This window comes from Electrophorus electricus, chromosome 13 (genome assembly GCF_013358815.1).
Source record: "Electrophorus electricus isolate fEleEle1 chromosome 13, fEleEle1.pri, whole genome shotgun sequence".
Taxonomy (NCBI): domain Eukaryota; kingdom Metazoa; phylum Chordata; class Actinopteri; order Gymnotiformes; family Gymnotidae; genus Electrophorus; species Electrophorus electricus.
In genome coordinates, this window is record NC_049547.1 from 13189554 (window position 1) to 13209366 (window position 19813).

The window sequence follows — 19813 nt, forward strand, 5'->3', positions numbered from 1 at the left end:
ATCGCTTTGTTATTTTAACAAAAATTCTAATCTTGATTTACTTACATGAAACGCGTTCGAGCAATCAATGTTTTCCATTTACGGAATGAGATGTACACGAGACCCTCCGCTGCAAGTGCGATGATACGAATAAAGTTTTTTTTGTTGCTTTGCTCAAATGCGTAGGGCAGACACTTGAAACATGATTGGGAGCCTTATATATTATGGATTATACCCCCTCACAAAACTTATCGTCAAAGTTTCAGGTAAGGTACAACCACGATAAATTTTAATTTTTAAAAATTTGTATCGGATCTACGCTGTGGTGTCATTGCGTCACTAGACTACTTGTCGCACCAAAGTTATTAGCCAGCTAGCTGGGTTAATTGTTAGCAAGCGTTAGGTAGCTAGGTAGCTAGCGGTGTTGTTAATATTCTGTTCTCGTTACGTACGTCGGTCACTTGTTCATTCCACGGTGTAATTATATGACATGGATTTTGCAGGGAATGCAAGCTGTATGATATTTAATGTCCTATGTTTAACAAGAGTGTTGCCAAAGTCTTTTTAGCTCGCTAGCTAATTCTGCAGAATACAAGAAGTGTCCTAACTAAGGCTAAATGTCCATTTATTTACCACGGACAAGTAGTGCTAGGTAGTAGCCTAGTGTTTGCTTCAGTAATGATGATAAATAAAAGTCGGAGCTAATCGTGTGTTGCTGTCTCTCTTTGATGTAATGTTTAGACGAAAAATATATTAATAAAACAAATAAAAACCGAATATTATGCTTCAGAAAAAAAGAAGAAAAACTCAAACATTTATAGTGTAGCTGAAATGTTTCATAGTTACTTTTTGCAATAGTTTTTATGGAAATTTAATAAACGGATAAACTACATCAGTATTTCTGTATTCTGCAGAATCGTGGTATACGAGTTATCCTACATTCATTAATGGCAAAGAAGTGTGGAATGGTGGTGGAGCCCCTTTCAGAAGGCTTAACGAGCAGCAGATTGCCTTGTTGGATCCATGGCCCAGTACTGGGAGTGAACCTTCAGAGAGGCCTAAACCCACTACCCAAGACAAGAGGACCGCTATGGATCCACTGAAGAGCATCTCTCTCATGAATTGCAGGGACGTGGTAGGTGAGAAGAACGTGGAGCAGGGGGTGCTTCACAAAGACCCAGAGAAGACTTTTTCAGTTCACTTGAATGAACCTGATCCAGAATCTTCAGAAGAGAAGAAGGAGCATGGTGATCTAACTGAAGCAAGTGAGGCAAGAGGTGTTCCATCAGGAAAGGGAGATCATGGTTTCAAGATCTCACTGGTGAAAAAGAAGGAAGTGGTTTCTATGATTGAGACGGAAATGTTATCTACATTAGAATGGGCTCAAATGCAGGCTGGAAGTGAAGGGGAATTTTGTTCTCAGGAGGAAAGGAAGCTTGATGAAGGGATGATAACAATGGCAGTTTCCCAGCCAACACCTCCATCAGAGGCAATGATGGCCAATAATGACCATTCTGAGAAATTATGTGGATTTGAGATGAACACAAACTCCAGAAGTGAAGCCCAAGTGAGCGCACACAGCCCTGTATTTGATCTGGGTGCATTGCTCGTGGACAGCAATGCACAGTCCTTGAACTGTCTTCCACAGCTTCCATCTGGTCCCACTGGTTGGCATTTCCCAGTGGGTCTTGGCCTGTCAGAGACAGTACACTGTCCATCAGTACAGTTTCCTGGCATGAGCTACTACCCTGCATTTCAAGATGCTAACAATTTTCAAGGTGGTCACTTCCTGTTTCTTACATTTTGGATTTATTTTATGCATGAACAGATATTTGCTTCAGTGTGTATTAGTTTGATATATTTTACAAAATATAGGCTGTTTATGTGTTTCATTTATTGTCTTCCTCAGTGATGTGGAGGCTGTGGGAGGACCTCAGTAATGACTACAATCACTCTGTAGCAGCTTGTACAGATCCTTGGTCTAAGTTTGAGTTCACTGTTATGTCCTACAATATCCTGGCCCAGGACCTTCTGGAGGCTAATTCAGAGCTGTATGTTCACTGTTCAGAGGACGTGCTGGCATGGGACAGCCGGTTTCCCAGCATCCTAAAGGAGCTGCAGACCTGGCAGCCTGATGTGAGTTTGATCTCGGCGCCTCTTTCCCCTGAACTACACCTGGGAATGGCCTTTGTTGCTCTCCATTCCTCCAGCAGGATATGCTGGAGGGTGAAAATGAACTGAATAAATCTGTGTGTAAATGAATCTACATATTGCACTGAAATGTTTATTAATTTATTCCTTATTGTGGTTGTTGTTGTTTTTTTAAACACACAGATTCTGTGTCTTCAAGAGGTCCAAGAGAATCACTTCCTGGAGCAGTTGCATCCAGCCCTGATTGAGATGGGTTAGTAGGAAACCTTTTTCCAACATTGCTTCCTTTTAACACTAGATTTGAGATTGCAGATTTGCAATTCCTAACCATTTAAATAAAAATGGTGGCTCTAGAGTTGACTGTGCCCCTTTAATTACCAGGCTACAACTGTGTTTACAAGCGCCGCACGGGCACAAAAACGGACGGCTGTGCACTGTGCTATCACGGCAAGCGTTTTGTGCAGCTGTCCGTCAGCCTGCTTGAATTCCGGCACCATGACTGTGAGCTGCTGGACCGGGACAACGTGGGCATCGTGCTGCTGCTCCAGCCTGTTGCAGCATGTGGTCAGGGCCTTGAGTTCAGGCCCATTTGTGTGGCCAACACGCATCTGCTCTTCAACCCCAGGAGGGGCGATGTGAAACTGGCCCAGCTAGCCATAGTGCTGGCGGAGATGGATAGTGTGGTCAAGAAATGCAAGGTCAAAGGGCGTGACTGTGAGGTCATTCTGTGTGGCGACTTGAACTCCATACCCAACATGCCACTATACCAGCTGATTGTCACTGGCCAGCTCTACTATCATGGACTCCCAGCCTGGATGGTATATCTTAAGATGTATCACCATATTTTATTTTCCACAGTGTAGTACAAGGAGCTTTTATTTCTTATTCTTTTAAATAAGGCTAGCTGTGGGATTTTCACATGATTAGGCCATAATGTAACTTGGACATTTGTGTAAATATTAATTGCAGGTATCTGGACAGGAGGACTTGTCATACAAAATCCATCACAGGAGGCTGTACGCCCCCCTGTGGCCCAGCAGTCTGGGTATCAGTGACAACTGTCAGTACTATGACTGTGACTCTCACCCCAAAGCATCAGGTTGGTGGGTGTCTGTCTTCATGTCTGTTTGCCTGTGTGAGCACTTGTTGTTCCTCACATGCAACATATCCAAATAACCATTAGTGTGGTCAGGGCTTTTTCTGGGAGTTCTGTGTCTTTGCTGTGTTTTGCCTTGTCGCATAATGCACTTTGATTTATCTTCTTATATAGCTGAGGGTTAATGTTGTGTGGTTTGTTTTTTTAAATTAATTTATTTATTATTTTATTATTTGTTTGTTTATTTATTTTTAAAGTGTGCTTTACTGTGAGCATGGAGACAAAAAAGCAGCAGTTCCAAGGCTCAAAAGAGAATTGCACTAGGCTATTTTAAATTTAATGATTGTGCATTTCTGCGGTCAGTGTGGTGTAGATGTATTTTAAGGCTCTGCTGTTGTCTGAGAGCAAGGCTATGTTTAATCTCCTTTCAGAGGATATCCAGTACAGCCATGACTTCCTGCGGCAGCTGCGTTACTGTCAGGCAGCATGTGTACGCCCTCCAGATCTGGAATTTATACCAGGAGTCACCGACAACGCACCAAGTATCTAATAGAAATATAACATGCCACACAATTTTGACTTCAAATGCCCGTTGTAAGATCTGTGATGACTGGTCCACTGACCTGAATGGGGTGACTCTGTCTGGTTCTGCATGCTGTCTGAAAAAGGCGGGGCTAAATCCTGTTCCGTGATGTGCTGATTTTCTTTCCTGTAAATTACAGCTCCTTATTGGGTTGTGTGCGTTTTGTCCCCCCCCCCCCCCCCTCTTTTTCATTAATATTCAAGCATAAATTACAAGGGGAGTGCAAAATGAAGCGTACAATAGAAATGGCCTATAATAATTAACATTATAATTACCCACTTAGTCACGAGGGTACAAGCTTAACTTTTTACTGCTTCTTAATTTGTAACTGTAACTACTGCTCATTTATGAAGTCTCATCATGTTCTCTTCCTTCCAGATCCTGAAGAAAAGCAGCAATTTGTTCCAAGGTGAACCTTATCCCGTTTGCTTCTCAATAATGTCAGTATTTTATTGCAAGTATACTGGAGCAGAAAGCTTTTTTTTTTTTTTTTTTTTTTTTTTTTTTTTTTTTTCCCAATAAAAGTGCAACAGGCTTTTTGTTATTTTGTAGGTTCAGGAACACCATATCTCATGATTTAAACCTGAGCTCCGTGTACAGCCCAAACCTAGCAGGCACTGGCCGCTGCGCTGTCACCACGCTGCACTCTGAGCGAGGCGCTATGGTCGACTACATCTTCTACTCCCCACGATGGGAGTCCGCCAGGGATCATGAAGGTAAACCTCAGAGCAGCAATGCCTATTTAAAGGAATCTTAACATGTTAAAATCAGCATTCTAAAGTAAACCCACATGAGAAATGTGGTGGGTAAGCAGGGTGACTGGTTATGAACCTCTTTATACTGATGTATGTCTTGCATCCAGGCAGGGAGAAGGGTCTGACGCTCCTTGGTCGTCTTGCTCTGCTGTCTGAGGCAGACCTGTGGTCACTGCGTGGGCTCCCAAATGAAACGTTTCCCTCGGACCACCTCAGCTTGTTGGCAAAGTTTCAGCTTTGTTTACCACTCAAAGTTCCAGTCAGTGTGGCACATCAGGAAGTTCACAAATGGTCCCAGTTTACCAAGCCTGTAAGTTAGCCACTGTAATCACATCTAGCATCATGTTGCAGCCCAAACAGAGCTCAGAAATGGTTCTTTTGAGGCCTTAAGATATTTATGGTTTCATGTATTCAAAGTCAAAGGCTAGTTGATTGTGAATATAGAATGATGCTAAAATTTTCTCCTCAAAGATTTTGGCAAAAGGTTTTAAACCTTTCCTTGCTTTGACTGGTGAAGCTTCAAAAATCTTTTTAGTGAGTTTTTTTTTAATACTCTAAGTTGATGGCTTGGACTCTTAGAGATGGTTTTATATCTTGAGTTGAGCTAGGATTTGGGCATTCAGATGCTCTGCATGGTGCTGAGGGCTTTTCCTTGGGTAATGAGAAATGAGCATTGTGGAATTCTGATGCCAGATTTTATGTCTGAAAATGTGTAATGTTTTTAATTTTTTTTGACACTATCTGCTTTCATTTTGAGCGGCTCAGTATTCTTTCAGTGGAAGAACATATTAAACAACTTGCCAATAAATATTGTTTTGCTGTTACTTCAGATTTGCACCGCCCAAATTCAGAATAAATGTAGAGTTGGAGTTTGTGCCATGATATAGGTACTAAAATCCCAACCAGCATTGGTTTAGGGCCAGCACTGTAGCTTTTCTACCTCTTACTTTGAAGTTTGGTATAATGATGGAGTGAACAATGATTACAAAATCCAACACAAATGATGGGTTTGTATGTTTATCTGTGATCTAAACACCTACAAAAAGTCTTAAACCTTTGTTGCAGTACATTTTCCTATAGGTTTAGTTAATGAATTTAGCAATAATCCTTTGCTGACCATGATGTTTGGAAAGCTCTTAAGGTGGAGAGAAGTGGATGCAGATTCAGAATGTCAGTATCATGCCTTTTAGTTAGTCTGCCACATGTTGAAGAATGTGGAAGTTGTCAGGTCTGCTGACCTGTGTTTAGTTGGAGAGGAGCTACATGGCACGAATGAATGATTCATGCTTCTCCAAGAGGTGGGGCATGGAGTGGAGTTTATCGGGGAAGGAGACTGCTATTTCAGGCTTCTGTTTAGGAACTGTATGAGATCTCTCAGCCAAGAGGTGTGTGTGTACCCTCTGCCATGGGGATTTTCCTGCTCTTTATTAATGTGCTTCAAATCCATTAACTTTAGCTGAAAAGTGCACACACATTTAAAAGGATGGATTTAAAAACTTTTTTTTTTTATATATATATTTATATAAACCTCAGGCAGTGCTGGCTTTAATGCCATTATCCTTTTATCAGATCAGAACCTTTTTCATGTATAAACTGTGTTCTGTCACATTTATGATGTAGTACAGACACAGACTCTCAGTTCAGTAGAGACAACACAAGCTGAACAGAAGCAAACTGGGGGATGGGGGACAGGAAAATTAGTTCATAAGAGTGCCAGAGTCATATACTGCAGGGGTGTTAAGACTGTGTGAGTGAATGAATGAATGCATGCAGATAATTTATTCACTTAACGTGTTTTTCTTAAAGAAGATCCTCCTGCCTTTTTAAACACAAGGGAGGTTGGGCTTATGTAGTTTTCTGTGCTAGATCTTCAGTATCCAGATCTTCAGTATGGCATATTTGTGCAGGTAATTAGTTTAGTAGATGCATTTGCTATTTGTATCTGGTGTTTACCCTGATCATGGTTGGTCTCTGGCATATATCTAAAACTCTCACGTATGACATTCATATAAATTTTGTACCCATTTTTGTCTTAGCAATAACAAAATAGGCCACCTCTATCATTTTTAAAATCAGGATTTTCAGACATATATTACAGTCCAGGATATAAATACACAAAGTTTAAATCAAACACAGTTAGATGTTCATTTTAATTTCAGGTGTCAACAGTGAAGCAATATGTGATTTATACACAATTTTACTTTTCCTATCAGGAAAGCTAACATTACGGTGCTATGGCATCATCGTGTAACTTAACGATTTCTCTTTTTCTTAAGAGAGGAAAATGGCCTCTGTTGTGGTAACAGACAACAGAGCTGCCTTTTCTATCAAACTACTGGAACCCTACTGCTTTTTCAGTCTTAGAATGGTTTGGTGAGAAATGTTTCTCTTCTTTCATAGTGATTTAGGCAGCTCTGTTCTCTGCTAGAAATTCCCCACAAAATGTTGCGTCCATGCGGACGCAAACGCACAGAAGTCATAAACGCATGAGTCTGACAATCCTATTACATCTATTCCTGGCTACCTTTTTATAAGATTGGGTTGCACTTTCAGTAGTAAAGGACAAAGTGTCTTGTGCTGAGTCCCTCCAGATTTTTAAGGTCCAGTTTTCCAGATATATGTTCGGCCTAGCACTAGTTAAAATTACTCTCTATAGTCAAGTCCCATGAACTGTAATTTCAGGTGAACAAAGCTTGAATCATTTTACATTATGAGTAACAGGGGAAGCTTCCACAGTTAAAATGAAATGTGTGGAAAACTGATATGTCATTACAAAAATGAGGATCTAAGTGACTAACCACACACAATATACTGCATTAAGTGCTCTTTGAAATGTCTGTATCAAACGTCTTCTGCACAAAGTGCTGCACTTCTAGTTCCATTTCATATTTACAAAAACAAAGTAGAACATTTACAATCACGACACCAGTAAGTGCTAGTCGTACTTCCTTTAAACCTACTGTCCATACACGGCAAATGGTTAAAATGTTAGACATTAAGATAAATGCTTGTCTAAGAATCAACATTTGATTTCAGTGCTTAAAATAACACACCCTGCTTGTTATAAAACCAACACAGACTAACAGTTGTCGGAAGAGATAGATAAGGCCAAATTAAATTTTAAATGTGTAAAGAAGCCCACCATGGAAAGTACAATCTACTACTGCTTTTTTACACATATTGAATGATGTATATTCGGTTTGTTGAAAAAACAAGTCGTGTTTCAGAGTGTTGGGGTAGTCTGTTCAGTGCACTGTGTAAGCCTACCTTCAATGAGATGAAGGATGTGGGAGTGCCAACTCAACTCTGCGAGTCATTCTAACAGTGGCTTGATTATGAGTCATAGAAAAGGCACCCGAGAAGTGGATCCCAAACCAGTCTCAACCAAAACCCAGATTAGCAGTCAGCTGGTTTAGGGCAAACACTGTGATATTTGCACATTTAAGCAGCCCAACGCATACAACACAGCTGAGCTGAGTGTCTACTAAAATGGATGCTTGAAATGAGGTTGACTGGTTCATTAAAGGTGACACGTGCAGTCACATTTGCACACTTTTACATTACTGCGCTTGTGTGGAGCAGTTCACACTTGTTCGGACGACGTTCCAAGTGTTAAGACACGTTTCTGTCCACTAAAATGATTTCAGACCTTCCTCCCCTGTCTAAGTTTGAATACCTGACTGTTCTGTGTGAGGGCGGTATGGGTCAGAGTGGCAGCTCACACTCTAATCTGGTATCCATTCATATCACCAGTGGCTTTCGCTTCCACTGCCTTCTTTTCACCCGATAGCCTGTAAAGACAGAGAGAGATCAGTGACTGCCCAGAATCATCATTTATTTCTTCCTTTAACAGGAACCTAAAAAACGGATCTAACAGACCAGCATATTTGATGTGTAAAAACTCTGGCTGATTTGAAAGATTTCTCTCAGCATTTGTGATCTAGTGCTACAACTGCCTAGTGATTTGAATCACCCCACAGACATGCATGTATAAAGTAATGCTTTTAAGCAACACTGTTGGGCTTGAGCAGGGAATGCAGAGAGTGGTACCTTCTCTCACTGCGGTTGCTCCTGCGCATGGGGCTCCCTGGGTTACGTAGAGGAGAACCCATGTCTTTCCTCCTATCTTTGGTGGGAGAAAGGGAAGCAGGCTTGCCAATCTGCAACACATTGGACACCTTGATTTAATACTTAGTTAAGAACGCAGACCATATATCATGTCACAACTCTGACTGACAAAATAATAGTGAAGACAAACATTCTTGTAAACCTGTATTTAAGGTAATGTGTATCTATGATTATCACAAACAAAAAATCAGCTAGAAAAGTAGATTTGATCTTATGTAGATTATATTGGCGAGTATTCAGCTTCCACAGTGCTAATATTTAAGTATGTGGATTGCAATATTGGTATAATGGCTTCTGGAGTAAGGTTCCCTTAGTGAAAAAACAAATGAAAAATGTGTTGTCATCAGTAGGTACAGCAGAGTCGGAGATGATCCAAATATACCAGTGATGTTAACAGGGCCAATGTTTTCAGTCAGAATGGATTATATCACGTGTATGTAAACATCACACTGCTCACCCAGTGGTTAAACACTGGTAAGGGAGGACATACGCAAAATCATAAATAGCCACACAGAACATCAGCGGGGAGAGCTCTGGAATATCTGTGTGAGGCATCGTGAGAAAGGGCTGACAGATCAGCCTCCCCTGATGTATTCAGGGGCACTGCTCTGCTAACAAAATCAGCCATCAGTGGATGGTACCAGTCACATGTGATTCAAATCAATAAGGGGGAAAGTGGGATTTCTTTTCACTGCTATTGACAAAGATGGCCCCCAAGAATTTGTGCTAAGAAATAATACCTATATAAAAGGCATAGCATCAGCAGACCTTTAAGAGTAGTAATATAACTGTGCTCTGTAAGTGCAGACATAGATAGACAGAAATGGTATAGCTGACACTATATGGTCCCAAGCCAGGGGAAATGTAATTAATGTAAGTATATCATACCTTGGCAGAATTTGTGATTTAAAAAAAAAATAAAAATTTTCAGAGAATAATAATGATAATATAACAACTTTTCTTGTATTCATGTTTAGTGGTTGGGTCAAGCCTTTTATCAAACAATTATTTTTGCCATTTTTTAAATCATAATGACAACAGAAACTACCCAAATGACCCTGATCAAAATTTTACATACCCTAGTCTTTAATACTGTGTATTGCCTCCTTTAACATCAATGACAGCTTGAAGTCTTTTGTGGTAGTTGTGGATGAGGCACTTTATTTTCCCAGATGGTAAAGCTGCCCATTCTTCTTGGCAAAATGCCTCCAGTTCCTGGGCTGTCTTGCATGAACTGCACGTTTGAGATCTCCCCAAAATGGCTCAATGATATTGAGGTCAGGAGACTGAGATGGCCACTCCAGAAACTTCACTTTTTTCTGCTGTAGCCAATGACGGGTCGACTTGGCCTTGTGTTGGATCATAGTAATGTTGGAACATCCAAGTGCATCCCACGCGCAGCTTCCGGGCTGATGAGTGCAAATTTTCCTCCAGTATTTTCTGATAAAATGCTGTATTCATCCTGCCATCAATTTTAAGTTCCCTGTGCCTGTGTAGCTCACATATCCCCAAAACATCAGCAAATCTCCTCCGTGTTTTACAGTAGGGGTGGTGTACTTTTCATCATAGGCCTTGTTGACTCTATTGTAAGCAGGCTGCTTTGTGGCATTGGCGTAGTAAGGGCTTTCTTCTGGTGACTCGACCATGCAGCCCATTTTTCTTCAAGTGCGTCCTTATTGTGCATCTTAAACAGCCACTTTTTTTTCAGAGAGTCCTGTATGTCAGCTGATGTTATTTGTGGGTTTTTTCTTTTGCATCCCCAACAATTTTCCTGGCAGTTGTAGCAGAAATTTATGTTGGTCTACCTGACCTTGCCTTGGTTTCAATAGAATCCCTCATTTTCTACTTCTTAGAGTTTGCTGCTGATTGGCAATATCAATTCCTTGGATATCTTTGTATATCCTTTTCCTGTTTTATAAAGTTCAACTAGCTTCTCCCACAGATCCTTTGATAATTATTTTTGCTTTCCCCTTGTCTCATGCAGGGGTCTGTCAGGAGCCCACTAACTTACTGACTCTTTATACACAAACGCTGATACACACTTTATTCACACACAAGCAAATAGATCACAGCTGAGGATGGTTAGCTTCAGTAGCGATTTAAACCTGTGTGACAACCTGTGTGTATGTCATCATGTCAAAACTTCCAGGGTATGTAAACTTTTGATCAGGGTCATTTGGGTAGTTTCTGTTGTCATTATGATTTAAAAAAGGGCAAGAAACAATTGTTAATAAATGGCTTGACCCAACTACACATGAATAAAAGAAAAGTTGTTGTATTATCATTATTATTCTCTGAAAAAATATCAATAAGTCACAAATTCTTCCAGGGTATGTAAACTTATGAGCACAACTGTGTGTGTGTGTGTGTGTGTGTGTGTGTGTGTGTGTGTGTGTGTGTGTGTGTGTATATATACATATATATATATACAATTTTTATTTATCTCCCCTGCCACCCCCCATCCATTGCTCATGAATCCTGAAAGAGAAGAGCAGACATGCAGATTTCACAAAAACCTTTCACAAAAATCTGTGGACACTCCTGTAGATGGTGTCACAGAAACAGTGAACACCAGTATAGTAAGTATTCTTACTATACAAAGTATACTGATGAAGTAACTAAAGAAAAAATAGAACACAATGTGATTCTGAAAATCAGAAAAGCAGAATAGTCACTGCAATATAGAAAATTTGTGGTAGTTCAGAACAACACTAAACCATTAAACTGATTTAATTCTTGGAGTGGAGGCTCACCTTCAGCCTCATGTCACGGGTGTGCCTCTCCAGCTCCTTCCTCAGCTCCTCCTTCGACAGCTTGTCCACATCCAGCACGGAGTGCTTCCACTCAATCTGCTCCACGCTGTGGGGATCATGCGAGACATACTGACCGATCTTAACCTTGCGCAACGTGTGCCAGTAGCCCTGGTAGGCGGCCTGAAAGTCTTGCAACAGGTCGGCCAGTGTGCGGTACTCCAGGGGCTTGAACATGAGGTCCTGGCGGCGGCTGATGCCCAGGGCCCCAAAGCGCCCTCCGCTGTGGATGCCCAGCACAATGTGGCGGAAGTGGCTCCCTGAGAACTGGGTTTTAAAGCTGATGGGAAAGCGTTCCACAGATGGCATGCTGTTGGTGAGGTAACTGACAAGTTATACAAGGTCAAGGAATGGCGTTCATCCTATGAGCATCCTTTAGAGTTTAAGCTCACTAGCAACAGCTATGCTTATGTATCTACAATGCAAGTCTCACTCTCCCAGTGTTTAACGCAACATAATATAATCCTGACACTCAACAGATTTATTATAAGCACTTTTACTTCTCCTAATATTTTTTTGTTACTTTGTTCTGTTAAGCTCCACTCGAAAGCTTTCTACATCACTTTCATACATTTCGTTTGACAACAGTTTTGCTCTTGACATGCTAAAGCTAGTTTTAGTCTGGGTATCAAGAGATTTGGTCCTCAAGGCTTGTGACTGATACTGAGTGATTGAATCAAATTCATTTATTAATCTAATGAAATTCAAATCTTATAGTCAACCTGAGAAGGCTTGTGATGATGATCTTCACAAAGAAGGATACATTCCAAGGATTACAGCCTCCAAACATTTGATTGGTAGAGATTCTCTGATCATTTCCTTAGCTATGTCCATCAACCTGTGGAAGAGATTGTGTGCAATAGGGAGCACTGGATATTAAACACTTTCATCATTATGTATTTATATGGTGATAAAGATTTCACTGGAATATATATATATATATATATATATATATATATAACAGTAGCTGTGAAAAATGAGAGAATGGTTTTATGTTTTTGTTACTTTTAAGGCACTGTCATTTCAACTAAAAATGGCTGTGTCGTTTCAACTAAATCACAGCCATCTGGTGGAGTGTGAATCTGAAATCAAATTTCCTGTAGCTGATGTCATCATCTGAGCCATATTATCTTCTAATAAGTAAACATCCTTTCCTGCTTCCTGTCTGTTTCTCTTTAATACAGAAACAACAACAGGAAAGAGACTTGGCTGGATCAAACCTCATGGGCCGGGGCTTAAAAAACAGTGCTCCAAGTAGCTCAGGAGCCATAATTTTATAAAAAAGACCAAACAGCAGAGTAAAAATGTATGGGATATGTGAATTTTGGAGGGGGGCCTACGCTGTGAGAGGTCTGCTCTTTTTGATCTCAAAAAACTGGGTTCCAGTGTGATTGTACCTGGTTACCAATGTTAAGTAAATAAAACTTCTGGAGCACCAAAAATGTATGGTTACATGAGAATAAACTAAATTAAACACAGTAAACTTAAAGTACACATAATGCATATTCACACCTAAGAAAAAAGGCTTAAAATATTTATAGCAGTGTTCTGTATAAACACTGTACCCAACAAGAATCTGTCATGAAGGCTGAGAGGACAGTGAATTTTGGTCTCTGCTTTGGAGCCAATCACATGTCCCATAAAAAGTAATACATAGTTTACTCGACCTGTTTCAGCATTTGTAAATATTGCGTAGATACAGAATGTACCAAGTTCTGCATTATATCTCTCTGGCCTGATTTCACTGCACCTGACAGAAGTTTACAACAATAAATGAATACGGTGTGTAAAAGCAAAAAAAACCAACAAAACTGGCGGCAATAGCAACCACAGTCATGTTCCAATGCACAAAGGAATCTGAGCTAGTGCTGAAACAGACATTATGCTGAGATGTTTTAATTTCTAACACAGTAGTTGTTGGTTCAACAAGGTGTCATGAAACTTGTAAGGTTTAAAGATTCAAGGACGGCAGTCATTATTAATATGGGTAAATAATGGCTTAAGGATACTGCAAGTCCCTGATGTATTTCTGTATGGCTTCCAGGCGAAGTGGAATACTGGTGGCTGGCTGATACGTAGGCACAGTTGGTATTGGAACCTGTGGGATTAGAGAAAGAGGGAGCATGCAGTCACGTGAACCGCAGCTGAAGAATATAACCATGTTCGGCCTGATAGCGGCTCATCTGCTAGGGAAAAAATCCACGGTCAGAATCTCAATTACTTACATGCAAATCTTGTGAGGGATCAAATGGTGATGTTCAGCTGAAGCACAGAGACAGCATTATGAAGGAAGTGAATCTGCAGAAATGCAGAACCTTTTGCTCCTTTTGTGAGGAACATTTCAAATTTAAGGGAAAACTCAGCACATACTGAAAAAAAAGAGTCATGTTTGTTCAGTGTTTACTTTTTAGGAAAAATAAATGAAATATCATCATTAATAACTAATTATATTTTCATTTCAGATTTGAATTATTTACATTTCCTTTTCAGTACTTTCAGTACAGTACTTTTCCTTTACTTTTCAGGGTTTGATTCTGCACTGCAATATAGTGCATAAAACAGATTACATACTGAAAAAAATGTAAACGTTTCAACAGGATTTCAAAGCTACCCATAAATCAACTCTATTTCTTCGAAGAAAATGCAGAACCATATATCTCTGTTTCTAACAAGAATTTAATTATTCCGTTCTAAGCACCATAAATAGATGAAATGTTTCTTTATAGGTCCAACGTAAAAAGTGATCCAAGTTCAAAGATTACAGTCCTTTGCTTCAAGTCTCATGGAAAACAAGCATCAAGATTATTCTCTGTCCTGGCTCCTAGATGGTGGAACAAACGTTCACTTGCTATCTGGACAGTAGATTCCCTTGGAGTCATCAAACAGAGACTGAAGACCCATCTATTTGTGGAATATTTAAATGACCATTGATCCTGCTGCTATGTTGACTAACTGAAACTCTAGTACTTATTGTAGGGTTTTAGTTTATTACACTGATTGTTGTCTGTTATAGAGCATATATGTGTTTTGCACTTCTAGGCATCAGCATTGATCCCTGTATTTCAACAGTATTCTAGTTCATTGGTATCTTGGACTCTGACCTACTGTACTGGCTAGGATGTATTTTATAAGTAAATGACAAAGAACTTTTGTAAATTGCTCTGGATAAGAGCGTGTGCCAAATTCCGTAAATGTAAATGTCCTTTGAAAATATGTATGTGAAACTGGCATAATGTCTCACACTTGCAAGATAAATGGCTACTAGTATCTATACACTCATAAAAAAACATACTATAGTCATCCTGCATGGTCAGGAACTAGTCCTAATCTGAATGATGTTCCATGCATATGATGTATTAGGTGTTATGGGACACCCACATATCCTTGAGTGCTTTAGCCCATGATCTATTTGAAGAGATTGGTTTGCTCTAGAGAAGGGCAGTAATGAACTACATGCTTGCCTGATGGCCATAAAACATGACCGGTTCTTCTCTCATACCTGTTGTATATGCTGTCTGCTGCTGTCTGAATACTGAAACCCAAATGAAATATCTGGAGTTTGCCTTTAAACTGAAAGCACATAAGGAAGCTTTATGAATTCTCAGTCTAATTTTAGAAAACGGGTAAGAAATAGTTTTTTCTCTCTTTAATTGGTTGGATGTGGGAATTTAGACACATCATACTAGGCAACAAAATCTGAAAAAAAATTTTTTTTTTCCCAAACTAAAATAGTACCTTATAGTACTTTTTAAACTGAATTTGAATCTGTTTTTAGAATCTTTCTATCAAGCATCGTTTGTGACACGGCAACTAAATTTTGTGAAAAATGTTGGTCAAAAATGTAAATATAAAGTTTTGATAAAAATTAGCAATGCTTTTCTATCTGCCTATCAGTCAATTTTGTTTTTCTGTATACCAGTCAAGGCCTACGCATCACCTGATATCACTGATATTTTGTACTACAATTTATAAACATGCCTCTGTATTGTATTTAAGAGGAGTAAAATAGGTGAGAGGAATAAAATGAATGTGGGTACCTTAGGCAGGTCAGTGGCTCCCCGAATCCTCTTCCCCACTGCTTCTCCATCTGGATGAATCCGGGCCACATGCCGCCACATCTGTTCCCATGTCTCCTCGTTCACCGGCAGCCCACCCCGGTTTATAATGAATGGAATCCCACCATCTCGCAAATCTTCCTCATCCTCTTGTTCCTCATCTCTGTCGTCAACTCCCTCCAGACTCAAACTAGTCTCCAGCATTGGGACCCTGGTAAGTCTTGTCCTGGAGCAAGGCTGACTCAAACAGATACCTATTCCAGACTTGTCAATCAGTCTCCGCGGAGACGTGCATTGATGGATACTCCCACAACAGATGACTGGCATTGGTAGCTCATAACACACTGAGAGAGATGAACTGCAACATTTCTTAAACCACCGCCGATCCAAAGACTAAAATTTATCAACAAATATGGTCCCACATGTTTGGAAAAAAATACTGATAAATTTTAGAATACATTTAATTAAAAAACAAGTCGCTTACAAGCGGCTCTTACCATTTTTATATATAATAATCATAGCTGGTTAGCTGCATGAACCGTGAGTCGCAGCGTGCAGTCCAGGGAATTATGACCCACAGTTAACGCTAACGATACCGAGGCGGAAACCACTGTCGTCGCTGACCACAAATAATCCACGCATAACTTCCTATTCTTGAAATAAACGACAGTTGGGCTTTGTAAGTTTGATAAGCACCACAGATAAAACAATTTGCTACATTCGGAAAACGTTACAAATAATGCAACAGTGTATTTTTGATGGTAAGCAGAAACTGTCTGACAGTGAAGACAAAAAAACTACCCCAGGGATGACCAATAGCAGTGGTATATTCCAGAGGTCGTTCAGTTGAGGTCCAAACTGCCGAATAAACCAGTGACATATTTCTATCACACTCATTTCGTAATTGAGTAAAAAAAACCAATCATTGTCCCAGTCCAGTCTTATTATGCTGCACGCCAGTCCAAATATTCATCCATCTATTATGTCGTTAACTGGCTAGGCACAAGAGCTGATCTAATGCCAGCTATATTGAAGACTGCCCTGACACTCCCATATTCCGCTTCCGTCTACTGCGCATGCTCACCATAAACGAATTACTGAGCCTGCTGTTGGCGAGAGAATTCGTCGGGTTTTTTCATCTGCACTAAGCAATGTCCCCGGTGTGTATAAAACTGTCGTTTCTATATTTAGTAGCAATTGTCTTCTGATTGTCGTAGGTATGTAAAATGTAAAATTTTAAAACAATTTTACAATAGAGTTCCCTACTGTTATGTGTGATTTCTTATGACCATATAATTAATGGAAGAACAATTTTTCCAGTTTTATTTTACAAATGTTCTATGAATCATTTGGTCAAAATGAACTCAAACCATCCTTGTGTTATGCTCCTTATGATCTTCTCAGTGACATCCACACAATAGTTAGCACAAATCACTCTCGTACTCGTTCTCTCTCACTCTCAATCACACAGCAAATGTACGTTCCTATAACCAAATAAATAATTTGCTGAGTATAACATTGGGGAAAAATAAGCGAAACACCCAAATGTGCAAACACTTTAATATACATGTGGGTGATATAAAGTATGAAAAAAATAAAACAAAAAACAAAACAAAACCCTTGCTAGCACCCTATAACCTGGGTGCACCATAATCATCTGGCATCCGTTCGATGTTATACCTGTTGAACAAAAAGTTTCATGATTAAATTATTTTTTTCTTTCCTCTATGTATCCTCTAAGTACCTGTAATAAAGCTTAGCAATTGTTCATTTTCATAAAATTCACATTTGCATTTAAAGATACCATTTTAAATTTAACAGCCTTTAACATTAAGGAATGACTATCATATCACAAGGAATTAATTTTAAACCTTCAGTTAAGAGCTTTAATTTAAGAATTTTAAATTAGTGGCCCAGTCTTTACTACGAAGCATAGAAAATATGCCTACTGCAGATATTAATGTGTTGTTTTAATTCAAACGTTACTGCAGTTCTCAAAACTTGCCTCTTGGTTGCTTGGGCATCTCAATGGGCTTTGTACAATGTTTCCAAAACAATGTTTTAGAGCATTTAAGTTTATTTCAGTAAGTGCATTTATGAGGCATTTCGGTTACGTGTAACTGATATTACACAGTGCACAATTCAGTAATGAATTAGGCGCCCTCTACTGTACAGTGATCACAATGACATTACTATGCCAAGGAAACTACATATTGTATTTAAATTTAACTTGGAGCTTTAAGTTCAAGAGACAAACAATAGAAGAACAGGCCTTAAACATTTTTGATGGACAACCAAGTTAGTAGTTTTTGTGGACTGATTACCTGTGATTAGAGATGTACATGATTGGGACTCCTGGGATCTTTCGAATTCTCCTCTTTAGGTCTCTATCCACTGTAGCTACAATGTAACACTTGTGCTAAGAGAGGAAGTCAGCATATTAGATGGCATTCATCAATTTAAGCAGTGGCTTTGTAGCCGAATAAGATACAGATCAGAGGACAGATGGCAATGCTGTGTTACCTGAGTCACCCTTTGCACTAAGCAGTCATCAGCATATGTTCCTTTATGTGAGCATGGCATGCGGTCGAAGCGAGGATCCTTGGCTATTCTACAAAGGCATTTCAAAGGAACATGAAAATAACTACTGAAAACTAACAATTATGCTTCAAATACAACATGATTTCCCTGGAATCTGCCACCTATCACCCCTCAAAATGTTTTACATTTAGTGGATCGAATTAATGATGGATGTTTGTGTTGTGTAATTATTTTTAATGTTATATAGTTTCAATTATTTCATTTTAATGTAAAGCACCTTGGCAAGACACCTGGATTCTCTTCAGATGCTCCCTGAATAAACACTTTACTTATCTTGAATGAGATTTTGAAATGTGGAATTCTACATAGCAAGTAAGGTGAAAAAATCTTTAAAATAATAAGACTGGAAGCTGCGTGTAACCACAAATTCAGTTTACCCATTTTCCTGCCTCTTTTACATTCCTGCCTCTATTACATTGTTTACAATATTTATATTTTCAATAATAAACGTATAATTAATATTTTAATGTATGATTTTTCTCAAGGTGTTGGGGTCCATCTAGACAGGTAACATTTTAACATTTTAGAAAATTTAAACAGTTATGAAATTTAAAAGTTCACATTTAGAAAAGTCAGGCTTGTGACATTTGCGCAGAAAATCACTGCTGTGAAATGTGTTTTTTTTAAGTGTAGTTACGGATTAATGCATGTTGTTACCTCAAGGCAACTCTGTATTTCATTCCTAATTTCTCAAGCTCAGCCATGACACAGTCTGTGATGCAAGGAATACCTGAATAACACAAATGAAAATATAACGTAGTTCTGTCTTTAAAAAACAAAATATCTGTGCAACAAGTGTGCAATTGCTCACATTTAGCATACAGGCAGTCCATCATTGATTGGACTACATCAAGCTTTGCCTTTATTGAAAAGTTGATGAAGTTTGTATCCACAAGGATGTGATAGGGAGGACCAAGCTGAGTGTTGTACTGGAAGAACAGACATGATGGATACTTTGGCCTAGGGATGATAAAGATATTGAGTCACTTTTTTACTTTATCTTCAATGTGAGGTCACCTATTAAAGTACACCCAGAGGATTTGGGGGTATTTTGAATAGCAGTAGTTTAGGTATTCTTACACTTCTTGTTCCTTAATGGCTGAAGGATCTTCTTTCTTCTTTTTTTCTGTTTTTGCTCGATCCTTCTCCTTTCTTAATGAAAAAAAAAAGAAACAAACAAAAATACCATTACGTTATGTTAGGAGGAACTCGTGGACGACGAGTTGCATTTTTATGTTGATGAATGCAACCTTAATGAAGATACTTACAATCTTTGATCCTTTAAACTGATCATTCTTTTCATAGCAGCATATTTCTGCTTCTTCTGTTTCCCCTTCAGAAAGAAAACAATATGAGCAAAAACATTTTAGTCCCTTGAATTAAGTCAATCATCTGTGAGCTAGCTAACCTTGCTAGTTACCTATACCGTATCCGGCTAGCTAGCTAGCTGACTGCCTGTAGTGCAATTTCTAACCAAACATAAATAGATAATAAGTATGTCGTTATCCATCAGTTAATAAATGTAAGAGAGTATGGTGGCAGAGAACTTTATTTACAGTTATTTACCATTTCAAAAATGCAAGGATCAATCACTATTTAGCAGCCCCTCGTGCAGCGACGGAATCAATTTAACCATATACGTCATCAGTCGACGA

At 39.2% G+C, this 19813-nt stretch overlaps 3 protein-coding genes across 4 annotated transcripts; 1 reads left to right on the forward strand and 2 right to left on the reverse strand.

Moving 5' to 3' along the window:
- Nucleotides 1-142: 142 nt before the first annotated feature.
- angel1 (angel homolog 1 (Drosophila)) lies at nt 143-14287 on the forward strand. Of its 2 annotated transcripts, none has more exons than XM_027015341.2 (11): nt 143-245; nt 894-1757; nt 1889-2115; nt 2314-2383; nt 2512-2948; nt 3100-3229; nt 3658-3768; nt 4188-4218; nt 4362-4525; nt 4672-4874; nt 14229-14287. In XM_027015341.2, the coding sequence occupies exons 1-11, from the start codon at nt 182-184 to the stop codon at nt 14244-14246; spliced, it is 2319 nt and encodes a 772-aa protein (XP_026871142.2). In that variant the 5' UTR covers nt 143-181; the 3' UTR covers nt 14247-14287. The 2 variants fall into 2 exon arrangements, with proteins under 2 accessions (XP_026871142.2, XP_026871141.2); XM_027015340.2 differs by lacking the exon at nt 14229-14287 and adding an exon at nt 12687-12816.
- vash1 (vasohibin 1) lies at nt 6696-16710 on the reverse strand. The gene is made up of 7 exons (XM_035533018.1): nt 15540-16710; nt 13512-13600; nt 12843-12899; nt 12266-12340; nt 11446-11827; nt 8615-8724; nt 6696-8355 (listed from the first exon to the last, which is right to left on the reverse strand). The coding sequence occupies exons 1-7, from the start codon at nt 15882-15884 to the stop codon at nt 8283-8285; spliced, it is 1131 nt and encodes a 376-aa protein (XP_035388911.1). The 5' UTR covers nt 15885-16710; the 3' UTR covers nt 6696-8282.
- Nucleotides 16711-17101: 391 nt separating this feature from the next.
- fcf1 (FCF1 rRNA-processing protein) lies at nt 17102-19809 on the reverse strand. The gene is made up of 8 exons (XM_027015342.2): nt 19725-19809; nt 19427-19491; nt 19239-19310; nt 18970-19118; nt 18816-18888; nt 18081-18168; nt 17882-17976; nt 17102-17237 (listed from the first exon to the last, which is right to left on the reverse strand). Exons 1-8 carry the CDS (start codon nt 19725-19727, stop codon nt 17189-17191), a joined length of 594 nt encoding a protein of 197 aa, XP_026871143.1. The 5' UTR covers nt 19728-19809; the 3' UTR covers nt 17102-17188.
- Nucleotides 19810-19813: the final 4 nt, after the last annotated feature.